Source organism: Ruditapes philippinarum, unplaced genomic scaffold, assembly GCF_026571515.1.
Source record: "Ruditapes philippinarum isolate M1 unplaced genomic scaffold, ASM2657151v2 ctg2376_1_1_1_1, whole genome shotgun sequence".
NCBI classification, from domain to species: Eukaryota; Metazoa; Mollusca; class Bivalvia; order Venerida; family Veneridae; genus Ruditapes; species Ruditapes philippinarum.
The window spans coordinates 231610-246397 of record NW_026851631.1 but is presented as its reverse complement, the minus strand read 5'-3'; the positions used below and the strand labels follow the sequence as shown (position 1 = coordinate 246397).

Here is a 14788-nt window from a genome sequence, read left to right as displayed (position 1 = left end):
TCACTTAAGCTGTGTTTATAGCTCGCATTCCAAACTCAACTCGTATACAGTAATAATACAAATAGTTGGTATATCAGAGTATGCCATTGGAATAGTTTCTTATATGAAGAATCGTAGTTTCCTTGGCATAGGGTGTTAAGGTATTTCTGTCGATTGATTGTTGTTTAAACGATATCCAAATTACAATGCACGGTATTTTGTATATGTCGTCCATGTTGAGGAACATTGGTTCATTTTAATAAGCCAATACGAAAGCACCAAAAGAACACGATCTCGGCTGCAAAGTCAGTGTAAAGAAGAAATTGTATGCCATTATGTTTGCAACTCAAGGCCCACGCCACTCAGGTTGATGTTTTTTCCTCAAGGCAAATCTGTTAATGAGACATTTTACATGACAAAATGTCTTCAAAAATTAATCAAATACTTCCAAGAACGGAAGACTCGCAAAAAATGTTGCCAATGTAAGATTGCTGCATGACGACGCGTCATCGCACAAAGCGCTTATAGTTCAAATTTTCTGAAGCAGAAAAGATCGTTGTGCTTCCCCGTCCTCTGTATTTATCTCACCTTGTCCCCTGTGACTTGCTAATAATACCTTTTAGGCCAAAGATTTGTTCAGCGCAATATTCCAGTGTCTTCATAGTGTATCATATGTCTTGAAATTGATAAGCCTGTCCGTGCTACGCCTTGTGCCCTATCCTGTTTTTGTTTGGGGTCCGCCTGGGCTTCTTGCCACTGGTTCTTGTCGCTGGGTCGTGTGTGTGTGGGGGGAGGGGGCTGCGTTCATTGAACGCCGCCTTTTCTTGTTGATTTTGTTAATCATATTTCAAACATTGGACCCGGACATTAAAACATTGTATACATTGTACCTGAGGTAAATACTTTGAGGGAACAAAATGAAAATAAAAACAGTGAAACCTATAGAGAATTATATTTTACGTGCTGAGATGCGTTCAAATTTGAACACTCCCCGTAAGTATAAAAATTATCAAAAAGAAAACGCTTAGTAAGCCAGTCTTGTAATTGACTATCTCGAGTTTTTTATAATTAATAATAAACGTCACAGATATTTTTCATTTTCAAAATATGTTTAGAAAACATGCAAAATATAAAGCCAGCTGATTTATTATTATATTTTACTTATCAAATCAGATAAAATTATGTTGATAATCGACCTTCACTTTTTTATAAATACAACGGATTGTTGGCTTTTGGATACATTTAAAATTTTATTTTACTAAAGACATTTTCAGGTTATCATCAAAAACCGGGAAATTTAAAAAGTTTCCCTTTTTGGCCCCGAACCAAACAGGCACAAATTTCTTACCCTTTTTTAATTTAATTCATTTTCAATAGACCATTTTTTCAATTTTACCTTTACGCGTTGGGTTAAAAAAGTTTTTGATGAAGATGTTTTAATTTTCCGGTCCAGACAAAAAAGGGCAGACAAAGATAGTAAACCCGGTTTTAAAAAGGGAAACATTTACCTTTAAAACTGCCGTTTGAAAAAATTTTTTTAGGGCTACTTTTTTAAAGCAACATTAAATTTTTAAATTGGTTTTTGTCCAAATTTTTAAAAGTTTTTTTTGTAAATAAATTTAAAAAGGGGATTTTAAAAATGGATACAAATACAGATTTTTACGAGTAAAAAAAGTCCGATTTACAGGTTTTTTCAGCAGTGCGATCCAAAAAATAAAAAATTGTTATAAACAACTTAAAAGACCGCTTTAATTCACATAATTATTTCTTGACATTTTACGAAACATGTTACTTAAGTACAGTTTTTTTTTACCAAAAAAAATTGAGGGGGATGAGATAAATTGCAAGAAAGTATTTTGAAATGAAAATTAAAACGAGCCTATATTGGTATGTTATGCATTTCAAAATTAATGTATTTTCTGAACACTTAAACGAAAACAAGGCTATATCAGACATGCATTTGATGTGGATATTTTTGGACTAAACTGATAATATGTGATCCAATAGTGATTACATTTGGAACATTACATAGTTTAAACGTAGAAAGTCCGTCGATTATATCTCATAAGGTGTGAAATAAAGTAAAATATTTAAGTAGTGTTTTATTGACGTTCTTTTAATAACAATTTCCTTTCCAAAAGAAAGATATATCTCTTCTATAGACATTAACAATGCATTCTTTTGAATATATCTTTTCTCTTTTAAAATTTAGTATTTAAAACCTGAAAAATATTTAACAGCACATTCTACTCTACTTCAGGTCCATCAGTGCAATACGCTACAACAGCCGTCATGTATAGAGATTTGTCCAAAATCTTGCCAAACAAACGAAACAATACAAATAACAAGTAATGGCTTCCTTTTTTAACATAAAATAGTGTAATATCGGAACATTTAGAAAGACTGATTTACATAATTCGGAATGACCATGATTTGATAACCCGTTTTTGAATAACATAATATTATGGTAAAACATTTCTTTGTTTATTCAAATACACATTAGTTGAATGAAATGTAGGCACGTTATGTAATACGTCTAAAAGCATGCAATTCATACGTTGTTAATTCAGTTGCACTTGAATCTGTTATATCATGAAATACATATGACTCTTGCGTTTTGTTTATTTTAAAAATAGGATTTTTTCATTTTCATATCGTATTGTAATCATTATCTTTCCATTTCCAGTGCCATATGCTACTGGTTTATATTTAACAAATACTTACCAGTATGAACCTATGTTATATATTTAAGTTGTATATCTCAAACAGTATTTTGAATCCAAACATTTGTTCTGTTACAGGGCGGATGATACTGATGATGTTATAAATGCACCCATTCTTTCGTTGACAATTTCACCACCAATAAAGTCGAATAAATTGGATCCACCACTCCAATTAAATTTTACTCATGACATGGTAGGAACTTTAAAGTCTATCAAATTAGAAAAGCTGTAAATCACTAGATTATCAGCAATATTTCTTGTTGTAAAATTTTTTATCGACACCGATAATGATTTTATACAAGGTGCATCTTAATTCAATAATGAATGTCATAAGGATCCTACACCGACTTGCGAAATATCTATCATATTTCAAAAAGAAATTATTAAAGAAAACTCACATTAATTTCTCATTTTTTCTTATTATAGCATATAAATTTACAACTCGTCAATGACGTCATTTTAAGGTCTGACGCAAATTTTTTTAAACGAGAGATGTTAAAGAGGTTATCCTTGCAACGGCAATTTTGTTTGGTTTGTAAGAATAACATCGTCTAAAGGGATATACTTTCAGTTGATGTAATTTGCTTGATAATTTATTCTCATAAATTGAAGATTGAAACACATTATTATAATAACAGTTTATGTCAATGTAAACGTTTTTTTTTTTCTTTCATTAAAATACATTGTGCTTTATGTGTTTACTCTTTTCTGTATCTTTAATATACATAATTTACAAGTAGTTTATACTGAAATATTTTCTTGATATCAAATGCGGTCATCTTGTCAATACTTTAGCATTTATATAATTAGTGTTTATTAAGACTTTGTCTATCATTAAACACCTAGTAGAGTTTTCCCAATACCATACATTAATTAATAGACTCAATTCATATTTAATATTCTAGCCATTTGTTATCATCCTGCAAGATGTTGTTAACCTTTACTTCTAGGCTGTCAAAACTGATGTTAATTCTCTCTTTGACTCTTGAATTATATATATGTATATCAAACGCTCGTTCAATTCAAATTTAAAAAAAGATGTTCCTGTCTCATATTTCAGACTAATTTCTCTAATCCATTGTGTTCGTATTGGGCATTTCCAAAGTAAGTAAGCTTCGATATGAATGTATACGATATAACCCATGACATTTTTTAACCAATTATATTAAGTATTATGAATGACTTTTGTGTCGATATCATTAATTGTTTTGGAGATAACCAATTTAAATATTTCAAGCAGATGCTAAGGCGGTAAGTTCTGTAAGTTAGTATTTTAAATTTTAAAATTCTAGGTACAAACTTTTCGGATGTTTTATGTTTTTTTGTTATGACTGATTTTTGCTGAAGTCTTCTTTTTTTATATATAATGTTTTTTTTTTAAGTGGGGAACAGGAAAAAAAAGGCTTTTTGGGCCAGATGGTTTTTATTGTAAAAAAATACAAATACTAACACCAATTTTTCTATGTACCATCGACCAACTTTTCGTTTTGATACCCTTTCTTTGGGGGTATTTTGTTTGATTTGAGTTTTAAAATTGTTTTTTCCACTTTTGCTTTTTTGCCTGAATCAAACAAAGGGTTTACCTGTTTAATTAAAAATTTTATGGGGGAAAAACATTTTAATTTCACATAGACATTTTTTAGAAAGTTCACAATTTTTTTAGTTTTAAAAAATTTCTCCCTTTTTTTAGTACACAAAAAACTTTGTATTGGAAAATTTTCCTTTTATTTTTCAAAAAACTGTAAAAACGAAAAACGGAAAAAAAAGCAAAGTAGGGAAAAACATAATTTTTACTTTCTAGGGAGATGCAGCATCCAAAGCACTCCGAATAATTTCTATAGCCGGTATCGGGTTCTCAATAGCTTGTTTAACAGTTACCCTTATCGTTTACATTTTCTTTTGGAAGTAAGACTTTATTTTTACTAGGGGTCTAATGTATCAAAATCCAATACTAAGATCAAAATCCAAGACTAAGAAATTAATTTTGTTTTATGTTATTTCTAAGTTGTTTTGATTTTTTATCTGTGGATTCATGCACGTATTACTATTGTGTTAAAGTTTTTATTTATTCAGTTTGTTTATGAAAGTTATGTATACACCTCAATATAGAACATCATGGTTTTTATGTATCGTGAATATTCAATTATCAATATATAACAAGGTATTAATGAAATCAAAATGTACAGTAAAATGGGTTTGTTTAACATAGTCCGCTGAAGATTCGTAAGTATTCTATAATATTATAATCATGTGTTATAATTGTTTTGTTTGAACATGATAAAATTATTAAGATACAACATACATCCATGTTTTTAAATAAAATATGTTCACTTTCTTTTGAACCAAAGGTATCTGCGGAATGATCGCACCACTGCCTTGATAAATTTGTGTGTAGCCCTTTTACTTTCCTACATTCTATTTTTGGCGGGAGTCGACAGGACAGAAAGTAGTGTAAGAAGTTACGAATCGTGACTTTTAAATACGATATCTATTTGAATAAACTTTTATCCATATATATAATAAGATAATCAGATTCTCAATATTAATTTGTTTATTACATGTATTAAAGGCACATTAATGAAAGCAAAGATCTTAAAGGAAAACTGTTCATTGCACAGAGTCACCAATATTAGGTGTATATATTTTTAGCACTGCTTTAGGGAAATATTTGAATTAATCTTTTTAAGGCATGAAAATTAGTCATGCTTTAAAGCTTAAAACTTAGCTTCAACTGAGAAGATATTGTATTTTACTTGTACGATCACAACTTTCCTAAAATTTATCAATGTATTAATTTATATTATATGTTCTTGCATACGTACGATTAATCTGTAAATTAGCTGTAGAAATTTGCATATTTATTTCTTAATATAAATATCTGTAAAGCAAAACGTCTCCATATTTATTTTAGTTGTTTTTGTTAATATAAATGAAATGAAAAATATGCTTACTTGTAAACATGTTGTTAAGTGAGTGTGCAAATGAAGTGAATTAACAAAACATCCACAAAATGACTTTAAGCAGGTTCAATTGCAAACATAACCCATACACTTGTAGTAAGGGGATAAAATGTATGCTAATAAGGATATGAATGCAAGGTGTATCTTAAATTATGGTATTGTCATTAAAATGTGCTTTGATTTTTTTATAAATTTGTAAAATTATCTGGAGGCGTGTAACTGTATTCAAACATTTTGATGTCAGTGTTATATACATATATGTTTAAATGAGGTATTTGCCTGCAGGTCGCATGTGCTGTTATTGCTGCTGTGTTACAGTATATATATTTGGTTGTGTTCTGCATTATGCTGGTGGAAGGCATTGAAATAGCTATCACTGTACTATATGTGTTCAAAACAAAGTCAAGAATACGAATCATGCTTATATTTGCTTGGGGTAAATCCGAATTTAAATACTCATTTTAATTTAATGTTTGTTGATAACTTAAAATATTGTGTAATAATTTTCAATACGGACGTTCAACTTGAGATAAAACAAATATAATCAAGAACTTTGTAATATTTTACTTTATTTCTCATCGATGAATCTGATGATGGTAGAGAGCCATTTTCTTTTGTTTTTCAATTCTTTTGAGTGTTCTACCATATTGATATCGAAAAGTTCAAGATATTTCTTAAAATAAATGTCCGTAAATGTCTGTAATTAAACCGGAATTTATGGTAGCTTTAAGAGTCAATGTAGATGGTCTCACGTCTGAATAAAGAAACCATTGAAACATTCTTCATCGAAAAATATCTCGTCAGGGGTCATTATACATTATACTATAACATTTCTTTTTTAACACTTACCAATACCATTGTATAATCAGCAACAAAATGTCATTGCTGCACTTTCATCGCAAATGTTTATGTTTTCTTTGCCCTATCATTATTAATTCACTTTATATCATCTTTGTTATTACCAACAGTAATCATTTAAAATTTGTTTAAATACTTTTGACAGGTAATATAAGTGTTTGTTTTGCACATATTATTACTTGTGTTTACAGTGATACCTGCTATTATTGTGGGAATTTCTCTCGGTGCTACACAAGCTGAAGGCTATGGCAAGGACAATTTGTAAGACACTACTTTTATTTAAAACAATTAAAAACAAGACTTGTACGTTCTTGATAAATACTTGATAAATCAATTTTGTTTATATCTCATACAATTTATAAAAGTTTGATGTGAATAAACATAGTATTGTTATCAGATAATAATTATTAGATTTTGGTTGATTTTAATATCTTTGCAACGCATTATTTATTTATTTTAGTTGCTGGTTGTCAGTTGAAAATGGCTTGATTTGGTCCTTTGTTGGGCCTGCATTATGTATAATTATTGTAAGTATGATAAAGAGTCCAATGTGTATGCGTTTTTAAATAACATTATAACATGCCTTTAACTGGTCAATCTTGGCGTTACAGGTTAGAAACGTTGATAGCTTGAATTTGAGAAGGAGTCTATTAAGTGTGGAGATTGGTTAAGACAAGAAGATTACCCCTATTTATTTTTTCGCTCAATAGGTCAAAGTTCAGACACTGTGGCCTTGACTACTGATAGCTTGTCTGAATTATAAAAAGAAAACGCTTTTTTCAACAGTATTTTGAATCGGTATGGTGGTTAGCATTACAAGGAAATTACCACTTTTGATTTTTGACTATGACAAAGGCCAAGTTAACAGTTGTTGTTAACATCACATTCAAAAGCTTTTGTTTGTATGTTGGTTATGACTTTAAAATAGACACTACATGTATTTAATTTGAGATTAATAATGACTAATATTACACATCTTAATAGTTATGGTCAGGGTTGCATATAAGCAATGACTAGAGATAAATGTGGAAGATGATCAGGAATAGTAAATAATCCCTTTTTATTTAAATGTCATAGGGTCAAAGGCTAAGTTCACTATGACAAGATTTGTAAAATACCCGTTCTTTTGATAACTTGAGAAGGAATAATGCTAAGTTTTATGAACCTAGTAATGTGCACAGTCCTCTTATCAATTACTATAAGTTTATTTTCATTGCCAAAGACATGAAGGGGACACTTTTTGACTTTGAGATCATTAGGTCAAGTTAACTGTTACACATGAAATACGTTTTTAATCAAGAATAAGCATGTCATCGGTCATAGGATTGCGAAACCATTTGACTTTTATAAAATATGTAAAGGAGTATTCAAATAATTCACTTAGATAGCCAATGAAGTAGGGACATAAGTGTCCTATGGACACATATCCTAGATAAGTGATTTTATGTGAAAATGCAGCATCCGTTTTGCCAAATGTTTTCAATTAGCTAGAAGTGAGGCAAGTCATTTTTCAGTGCATTTTAGTTCAAATAAATCAAAGCGGCTTACATTTTTATTTCAGTTCAATGGAATTTGCTTAATTATTGTGATTCGCACAATGTTCAAAACAAAAGCAATGGAGACGAAAACAGTTTCGGAAAAAATAAAGTAAATATTACTCACAACTGCAACAAATTATATTGTGAATGGAAATGTATATTTCACCAAAACATAAAGATCAAAAATGTTGAGTATCAGTTTAATTATATGAACAATTAATAACTTTCATTTGTGTCCTTCTCGTAAAAACTGTATGCATTTTCATGTTGAAAGGGGTCACATGTTGTGTTCAGATTATCACACCTAAATCAATATATTTTAGTATAATTACAGGTAAACAAACAAGTTTACATAAAAGAGGTTGTTTAGTTCATGTGTTTCAAATGAGTAAACTAATTTTCTTATAAGTAAGAAGCTAAATTCATATTAGTCTTTACAATGAACAGATAATTATACCGATACCATCTTGTCTGATAAAGAACTTATGTTTTATTTATGCAGAACAAGCTTCCGGTCATTGTGTGTGCTACTTCCTGTTATGGGGGTGTCCTGGATTCTAGGAATATTCTACGTGCATGATAGCTTTTACTTCATTCAGTATATTTTTGCAATACTAAATGGACTTCAGGTAGGTTAATATGTGGTGATAGAGAAATGCGTATTTTCCTTATTTTATTGCTACTTGGCCATTTAGCAAAAAATATAAACTTCATAAAAATATATGTGAAATGATATTATACGTTCAAATCTAATCGTGACTAGCAGATACATTTGTAAAGTACAAACATGAAGTTGTAAATTTACTCTCTGAACATTAATTTGCAGTTACGCTTTTCTCCAGTTTTATTTTCTATAATAGGCATAATCAATTCGTGTCCAAATACATGATTTTAAATGTATTTAAAATTTACACTTATTGATTTCTAAGATTTGCTTTAAAGAGTATTTCTAAAAAACAATAATGTTATGTAATAAGGAAAAAAGAAATAACTAACTATATTTCATATGTTTTACAGTGGAATTTTGAAAGTGTCTGGTTAGCTGTTTAAAAGATTATATTTGAGAAAAAAAAGGCTATCTTATATTAAATTATTAAATATATTCTAAATCGTTATTTCTTTCTTTTTCAGGGATTTTTTATATTTTTATTTCATTGCATCCTAAATGAACAGGTAGGTAATTACATTCGTTAACCATAAATTAAACAAATTTAAGATCACTATAAAATATAATGCTTAATAGAATTACTGAACAAGGATAAGATTTTGGCTTATCAGCATTTCATTTAATAAACCTCGGGAGAAGACTACAATGTTCAACGGTCAATGTTATCCAAATATTCTTTTCAGGTAAAGAAAGCTATTCAGCTTAGAAATAGACGGAGATCATCGGTTAAAGAAATTTTGAAAAGCATGTTGGTAAGCGTAAAATATTTACAACAATGTATAATATTTATAACAATGTCGTATAGATACAGAACTTAATTTTACACTTAATTGTTTTTTCTTCAAGACATTTTGGAGTTATTTATGGATTTTTTTGTTGTAAAAAACAAAGTAATGTCATTTTAAAGTTTTGGGATATTTTAAGATTAGCAGAAAGAATATTATAATATTATGCATATGTTTTATTATATGATCTATAAAAGCTTTGAAATGCTTTTATCTGATTGGCTAAAAATAATTTTCTGTATCATATAACAGGTAAATTTTATTTTATGTTATAAAAGAAAAATTAAAATGTATTTCACTGATTAGCGAATAAGATACTTTTTGTGAAACAGAACATGTTAATATCAGAGTATATTTACTTTTCTTTCCTAATAATAGATTTTTAGAGAATTTTCACCGTTTGTTTGTTTCTCGCAAATAAAAGTCAATTAGTCTGTTTTAGTTGCGTCTTTATTTTTTCTAAGGACATTTCGAATTAATCGTTACAATGCGCCTTTTTAAAGATGAGGGCCAAATATTTGAAAAAGTTTACAAGCTGAAGAAATGTCGACGTCCGTCGTATTCAATGCCAGATTTGATATGCCATATAAAAACTATAATAAGACAGATATGTTCGTATGAATATGATATGATATGAGACAACTGAAAAGTCCATATTTGTATACATAATTTAACAGCTTATTGCTTAAATGAGATGGTTGATTTTTACCATCAACTCTGTTTATTTTTCAGAGGAGTTATTCGAGAGATGAAAGCAAGTCGAAAGACCTTATAGGTAAATGTGTGACGTCTCATTTTAATGTTTTGAATATCTTGAAAATCCAACACGGGCTAACTTTAGTAAACCAGAAATGGTTAATTATTCCCTTCAAGATGATTAACGTTCCAATGAGATAGAAAATAACAGTTCATATAATTGCATTACTTACTTGTTGTCTTAAGCTAACATCATCTCAAAAAATGGTCGTGTAAACATAGCATTTGTTCCGTTGTTTATCGTGTGAACACCGTATCTGTTTGGTTGTTTTTGTTGTTGTAGATAAATCTAGTGCATTTAAGAAACACTATTATTCTACTTTTCGTTTATCCAGAACCGAGGAAATCATTTATTGATAGTGGCGATTTTACTACTCAAAACGACAGTGATGGTTGGAAGGATAAGGTATGTTATTAGATTCATTGTTGTCAATGTTTTGCATCATTTTTGTTTGTTCAAATAAAATTGCCAGTTAGCCTGTATTTTATTTCTCATTTATGTGGCTCTGATTTTTTTTTTACATTTTAGTTTCGCCTATTTTTAGTATTTTCTATGTCTTGTTATGTTTCCGATTATTTTGCATTTTTCCACACTAAATGTCGTTTGTTAATCTTCACTAAATACCGTTTGTTTATTTTAAACATTTTTTCCTACTTTAGATGATAAATTCTCGATACCCGTCGCCGGATGTAAAGTTTGCAACGCCGCTAGGATTTTATGGAAATGGAAGACGAGCAGCTACATTTTCTGTTGAATCACGTGACAAATTAACTAGCTTTGTTTCAAAATCAGTGTCAACGCCTCACAGAAATACAGTGGTCACTTAGAAGCTAATCTATTTTCTGCAAGACTGTGTAGACACATGATTCCATGTACACCCCTATGAAAAAGGTTTAGTGTTATGACATGTGTATCTGCTTTGATGTTGCTTTTTTATCTATATAACAGAAATTTTCAAATGTGTCCGTTTAAAGCGTTAATATCCTTGCTTTTGCTTTGTACATTTTGTAATATATATTATTTGAATTGTGCGAGTATTTATGTTTTCCTCAATTGTTATTAAGAGCCAAAAATTATGGTGCTGTATAAAGTGGCCCATTACCAAATTACCTTCTATTATTCTTATAGAAAGCTCTGTTCATAGCCAAAGCATCGGCATCAAAGTGTCTGGTAAAGGTTTTGTGTGATTATATAAAATATCATTTATTTTACTCTTTACAAGATGTAAACGATTCATTTTTATCAAACTTTATAAAGTTTGAAATTTTAAATTATCAATTCTTCCATTTCCAGTTACACAACATGTCTTTAATAATCCCCTTCCACGTAGCGGTAAGGGGATTATAGGAATAGCCTCCGTCTGTCAGTTCGTCCGTCCTTCTGTCAGTATGTCTGTCCGTAACACTATTGTGTCCGCTCAATAACGATTGAAATGATCACCATTTTAAGACGATGTGCAGAACGCAATATTAATGTTGCTAAACCCAAGGTCAAAATCACACTTACAGTTCAAGTGTTAAAAAGTCTAAATCTCATGTCCGCACCATAAATATTAAACTGGTAAAAAATCTTTTGAAATAACTTGGCACAAGTGATCACTTAATGGTTGAAAATGGTAGACATTTTAATATTGACATCGTGATTGTATGTATTGTGATTCAATGTTAGAGGACGAATATCACTTTCTTATCGTGTGTTCTGTATATGCAACTGTACGTTCTCACTATATACCATTGTATTATTATCAATATCCGCATGTTGGAAAGTTCTAATCTTTGATAGTCACTAAAGACGAGTCATTGATATGTAATGTTGCTATGTATATTAATTATGCAATGAAAGAAAGAGACAATTTCCTTAAATGCTTTGAATAATTTATATTCAGATTGTACGTTATAATTGCATTAGAAATTTGACCATCACTATATCTCCAGCAATGCTAATTTGTATTGTATATTGTATACACTGCGTATGGGCCGGAGGCCTTTTGTACAATAAAACCATTGAATTATATTGAAATGATCACCATTATGAGACGATGTGTAGAGCGCAATAATTGGGTTGCTACCCCCAAGGTCAACGTCATTCTAAAAGGTCAAGTATTAAAAAGTCTACATTTCGTGTCAATTCCAAACACGCTGCACTGTTTTTAAGATGACTTGGTAGAAATCATCACAATTATTATCACCAAAATCCAGGTTGCTACTATCAAGGTCATAATTGGTTAAGGTCAAAAAGTACACATTCATGTCCGCTGCGGAAGGGGTTTGAGCTGTCCTTCAGACTGTCTTGTTTCACATTGTTATTAATATGGCAATTTAGAAAAAAATAAATGTTTTGTGTAAATCATATACATTTCTCCTCATACTAAATAAGAAACGTAAGCGAATTCTATATATTATGATATATGTTTTGTTTTGCGTCTGCGTGCATTTACATGTAATCGTATTAGAATGATCATAAAATGACGTCATCGGTATTATGTTGTGACACTCATTCATTTTTCAGACTGTTGGTAATTGTTTCTGATTAATATGGTTTTAAAATGTATTCTTATTTTCTGTTACCTGCTAACACAATCTCAATATACATTTCTTTGTTTCATGTTTACCCTTATGACAATTTAATTACTACTTGTAATTCTTCATGTGCCAATACTTTGTCCTCATTCATTTATACTTTTTTCAATCATTTATAAACCATTATGTATTACACAATAAAGAATCAGATAAATATTTTCTTTACTGTATCTTTTTGGTTCACTTTTATTCTTTTTTATATTGGGGACTTAATTGTTGTAAGAAGCACAAATATTTCAACTTTTTAAAATTTAACTCCCGTTGACGTTGATAATTACGGTATAAGTAATTGTAGCGAATAATTTCAAGCTTTATTGATAGCCGAAGAGTTGATCGTACTAAATCTACAAAGGTGCGACAACCGATTCTGAACACGCGGCAATAGTCATCTGCTAGTATAATGTCTGTAGCTCTTTAAACAATTTGACAAAATACGTCACATTTTATGAATAATTATGTATGGCAAATCAATTTAAAGAATATGTTGCTTATGATTCCAACAAACTTTCAAAAGACAATAAGTTCCAAATAATATAACAGGTCATTTTTAACCTATGAATTGCTTTGTTTGCATAAATATACACTGTGGCGTAATTAAATGAATAGAAGTAAATGCGTACGCAGAACTGATACTGTTTAGATGATAACTGTGGTTGCTACTCGTACATTGTCATGTACTTTATAACATTATTCGTTTCCTTTACAGTGAGAATTGTGATGTTTGATTATGATATATTGCTAAAGAAATAATGTCTCATGACAATTTTGTGAATGTATATTACTTTAGAGCAATGACAAATTGTAAAAAAAAGGACAAAATGCAGGCTCTGTGTGACTTTCTTTTCATAATATAATATGAAAGGTGCAGCATCTATAATACCTCCATAGCACAGGCTTTCTCGGAAATAAATCTGCAGCACCATAATCATTGGAATAAATGATCACGGAGGACCATAAAGATAAGAGGTTTTTGAAGTTTTATTTCTATACATACGGGAATTATTTTCACCGAGTTGTATGAAAATAAATATTTCAAGAGTGACTTGACGAAAATTAAACAGTTGATATTTGTTTAGAGAAATCTGTTTGGGTTGTATTCCTGTCCATGTTTTTTCCTAATGTTATAAGATAAAGTTACTCACATGTGTAGATAACTCCTCAGCAGGGCCTATTCTAACCCACAAAGTTCAATAACTTCTGCAGCAATTTAATGTTCTGCTCAGTATTTTGGGTTCATGCTTCACAATCTTGTACTGCTGTATGTCCATGGCTGCCTAAATCAAATGAAATAAATTATTTTATAAAACTCATCTGTATCTTTGTCTATTTTAATTTCCAATTCCATATTGTTTTCTTGTTACATATCGAAAATAAACACTGCATTAATCTATTTCTTTGAATATAATTGGAACTGATTAAAACGGAGACGGTTGTCTGGTATTTAAATGAATGGCATCATGAGCAGCTGTTTATAGATGGTAAAAAGGGGGTAAAAAGGTCTGTTATTGGTGTGTATTTTAAAAACTTGATATTTATAAATGTTCCTATAAAGTAGAGAAATAATTGATAGGTTATTAAATACTATCAGTATGTTATGATTAATACATTATCAAATAGTGATGCACGGGAGGCCAAATGAGACCAGTATATATATGCAGTAGATATATACTGACTACTTAATTTTTGTATGTTTGTATTATATAATTCATGAGGGTCCACCCGCCCTTTAAGACACAAAAACAGCTTTTGCTGTCGAGGAAGGACTCCGGACATATCACCAGTCATGTCTTAAAGGGTTGATTTTGAAGCACAAAGTTGCGTTAATTTACTCCATGCAATTGTCATGTGGTATTAGCCACAGATAGAATTTTAGCCAAAAGTAGGTCAGTGTATGGCGGCCAATAAGAACCTACCTAAAATGTACAGTAGACAATATGAAAAG

General features: G+C 30.1%; 1 protein-coding gene and 1 long non-coding RNA gene across 2 annotated transcripts; both read left to right on the top strand.

Annotated features, from left to right (window-relative positions):
- The first annotated feature begins 2233 nt into the window (after window positions 1–2233).
- Window positions 2234–3825, top strand: LOC132719581 (uncharacterized). Its single transcript, XR_009624251.1, has 3 exons — window positions 2234–2327; window positions 2781–2895; window positions 3763–3825. It is a non-coding gene; the product is annotated as an uncharacterized LOC132719581 (long non-coding RNA).
- Window positions 3826–4507: 682 nt separating this feature from the next.
- Window positions 4508–14156, top strand: LOC132719713 (adhesion G-protein coupled receptor D1-like). The gene is made up of 12 exons (XM_060703591.1): window positions 4508–4607; window positions 5051–5153; window positions 5948–6098; window positions 6712–6781; window positions 6981–7047; window positions 8082–8167; window positions 8561–8687; window positions 9190–9231; window positions 9409–9477; window positions 10243–10285; window positions 10602–10672; window positions 10927–14156. Exons 3-12 carry the CDS (start codon window positions 6008–6010, stop codon window positions 11092–11094), a joined length of 834 nt encoding a protein of 277 aa, XP_060559574.1. The 5' UTR covers window positions 4508–4607; window positions 5051–5153; window positions 5948–6007; the 3' UTR covers window positions 11095–14156.
- The last annotated feature ends 632 nt before the right edge of the window (window positions 14157–14788 follow it).

Coding starts and splice junctions, on each gene's coding strand:
- LOC132719713 (XM_060703591.1), top strand. CDS start 6,008: ATGCTGGTGGAAGGCATTGAAATAGCTATCACTGTACTATATGTGTTC. Junction 8,168..8,560: donor ACAGTTTCGGAAAAAATAAA/GTAAATATTACT, acceptor TTATTTATGCAG/AACAAGCTTCCGGTCATTGT. Junction 8,688..9,189: donor CAATACTAAATGGACTTCAG/GTAGGTTAATAT, acceptor TTTCTTTTTCAG/GGATTTTTTATATTTTTATT.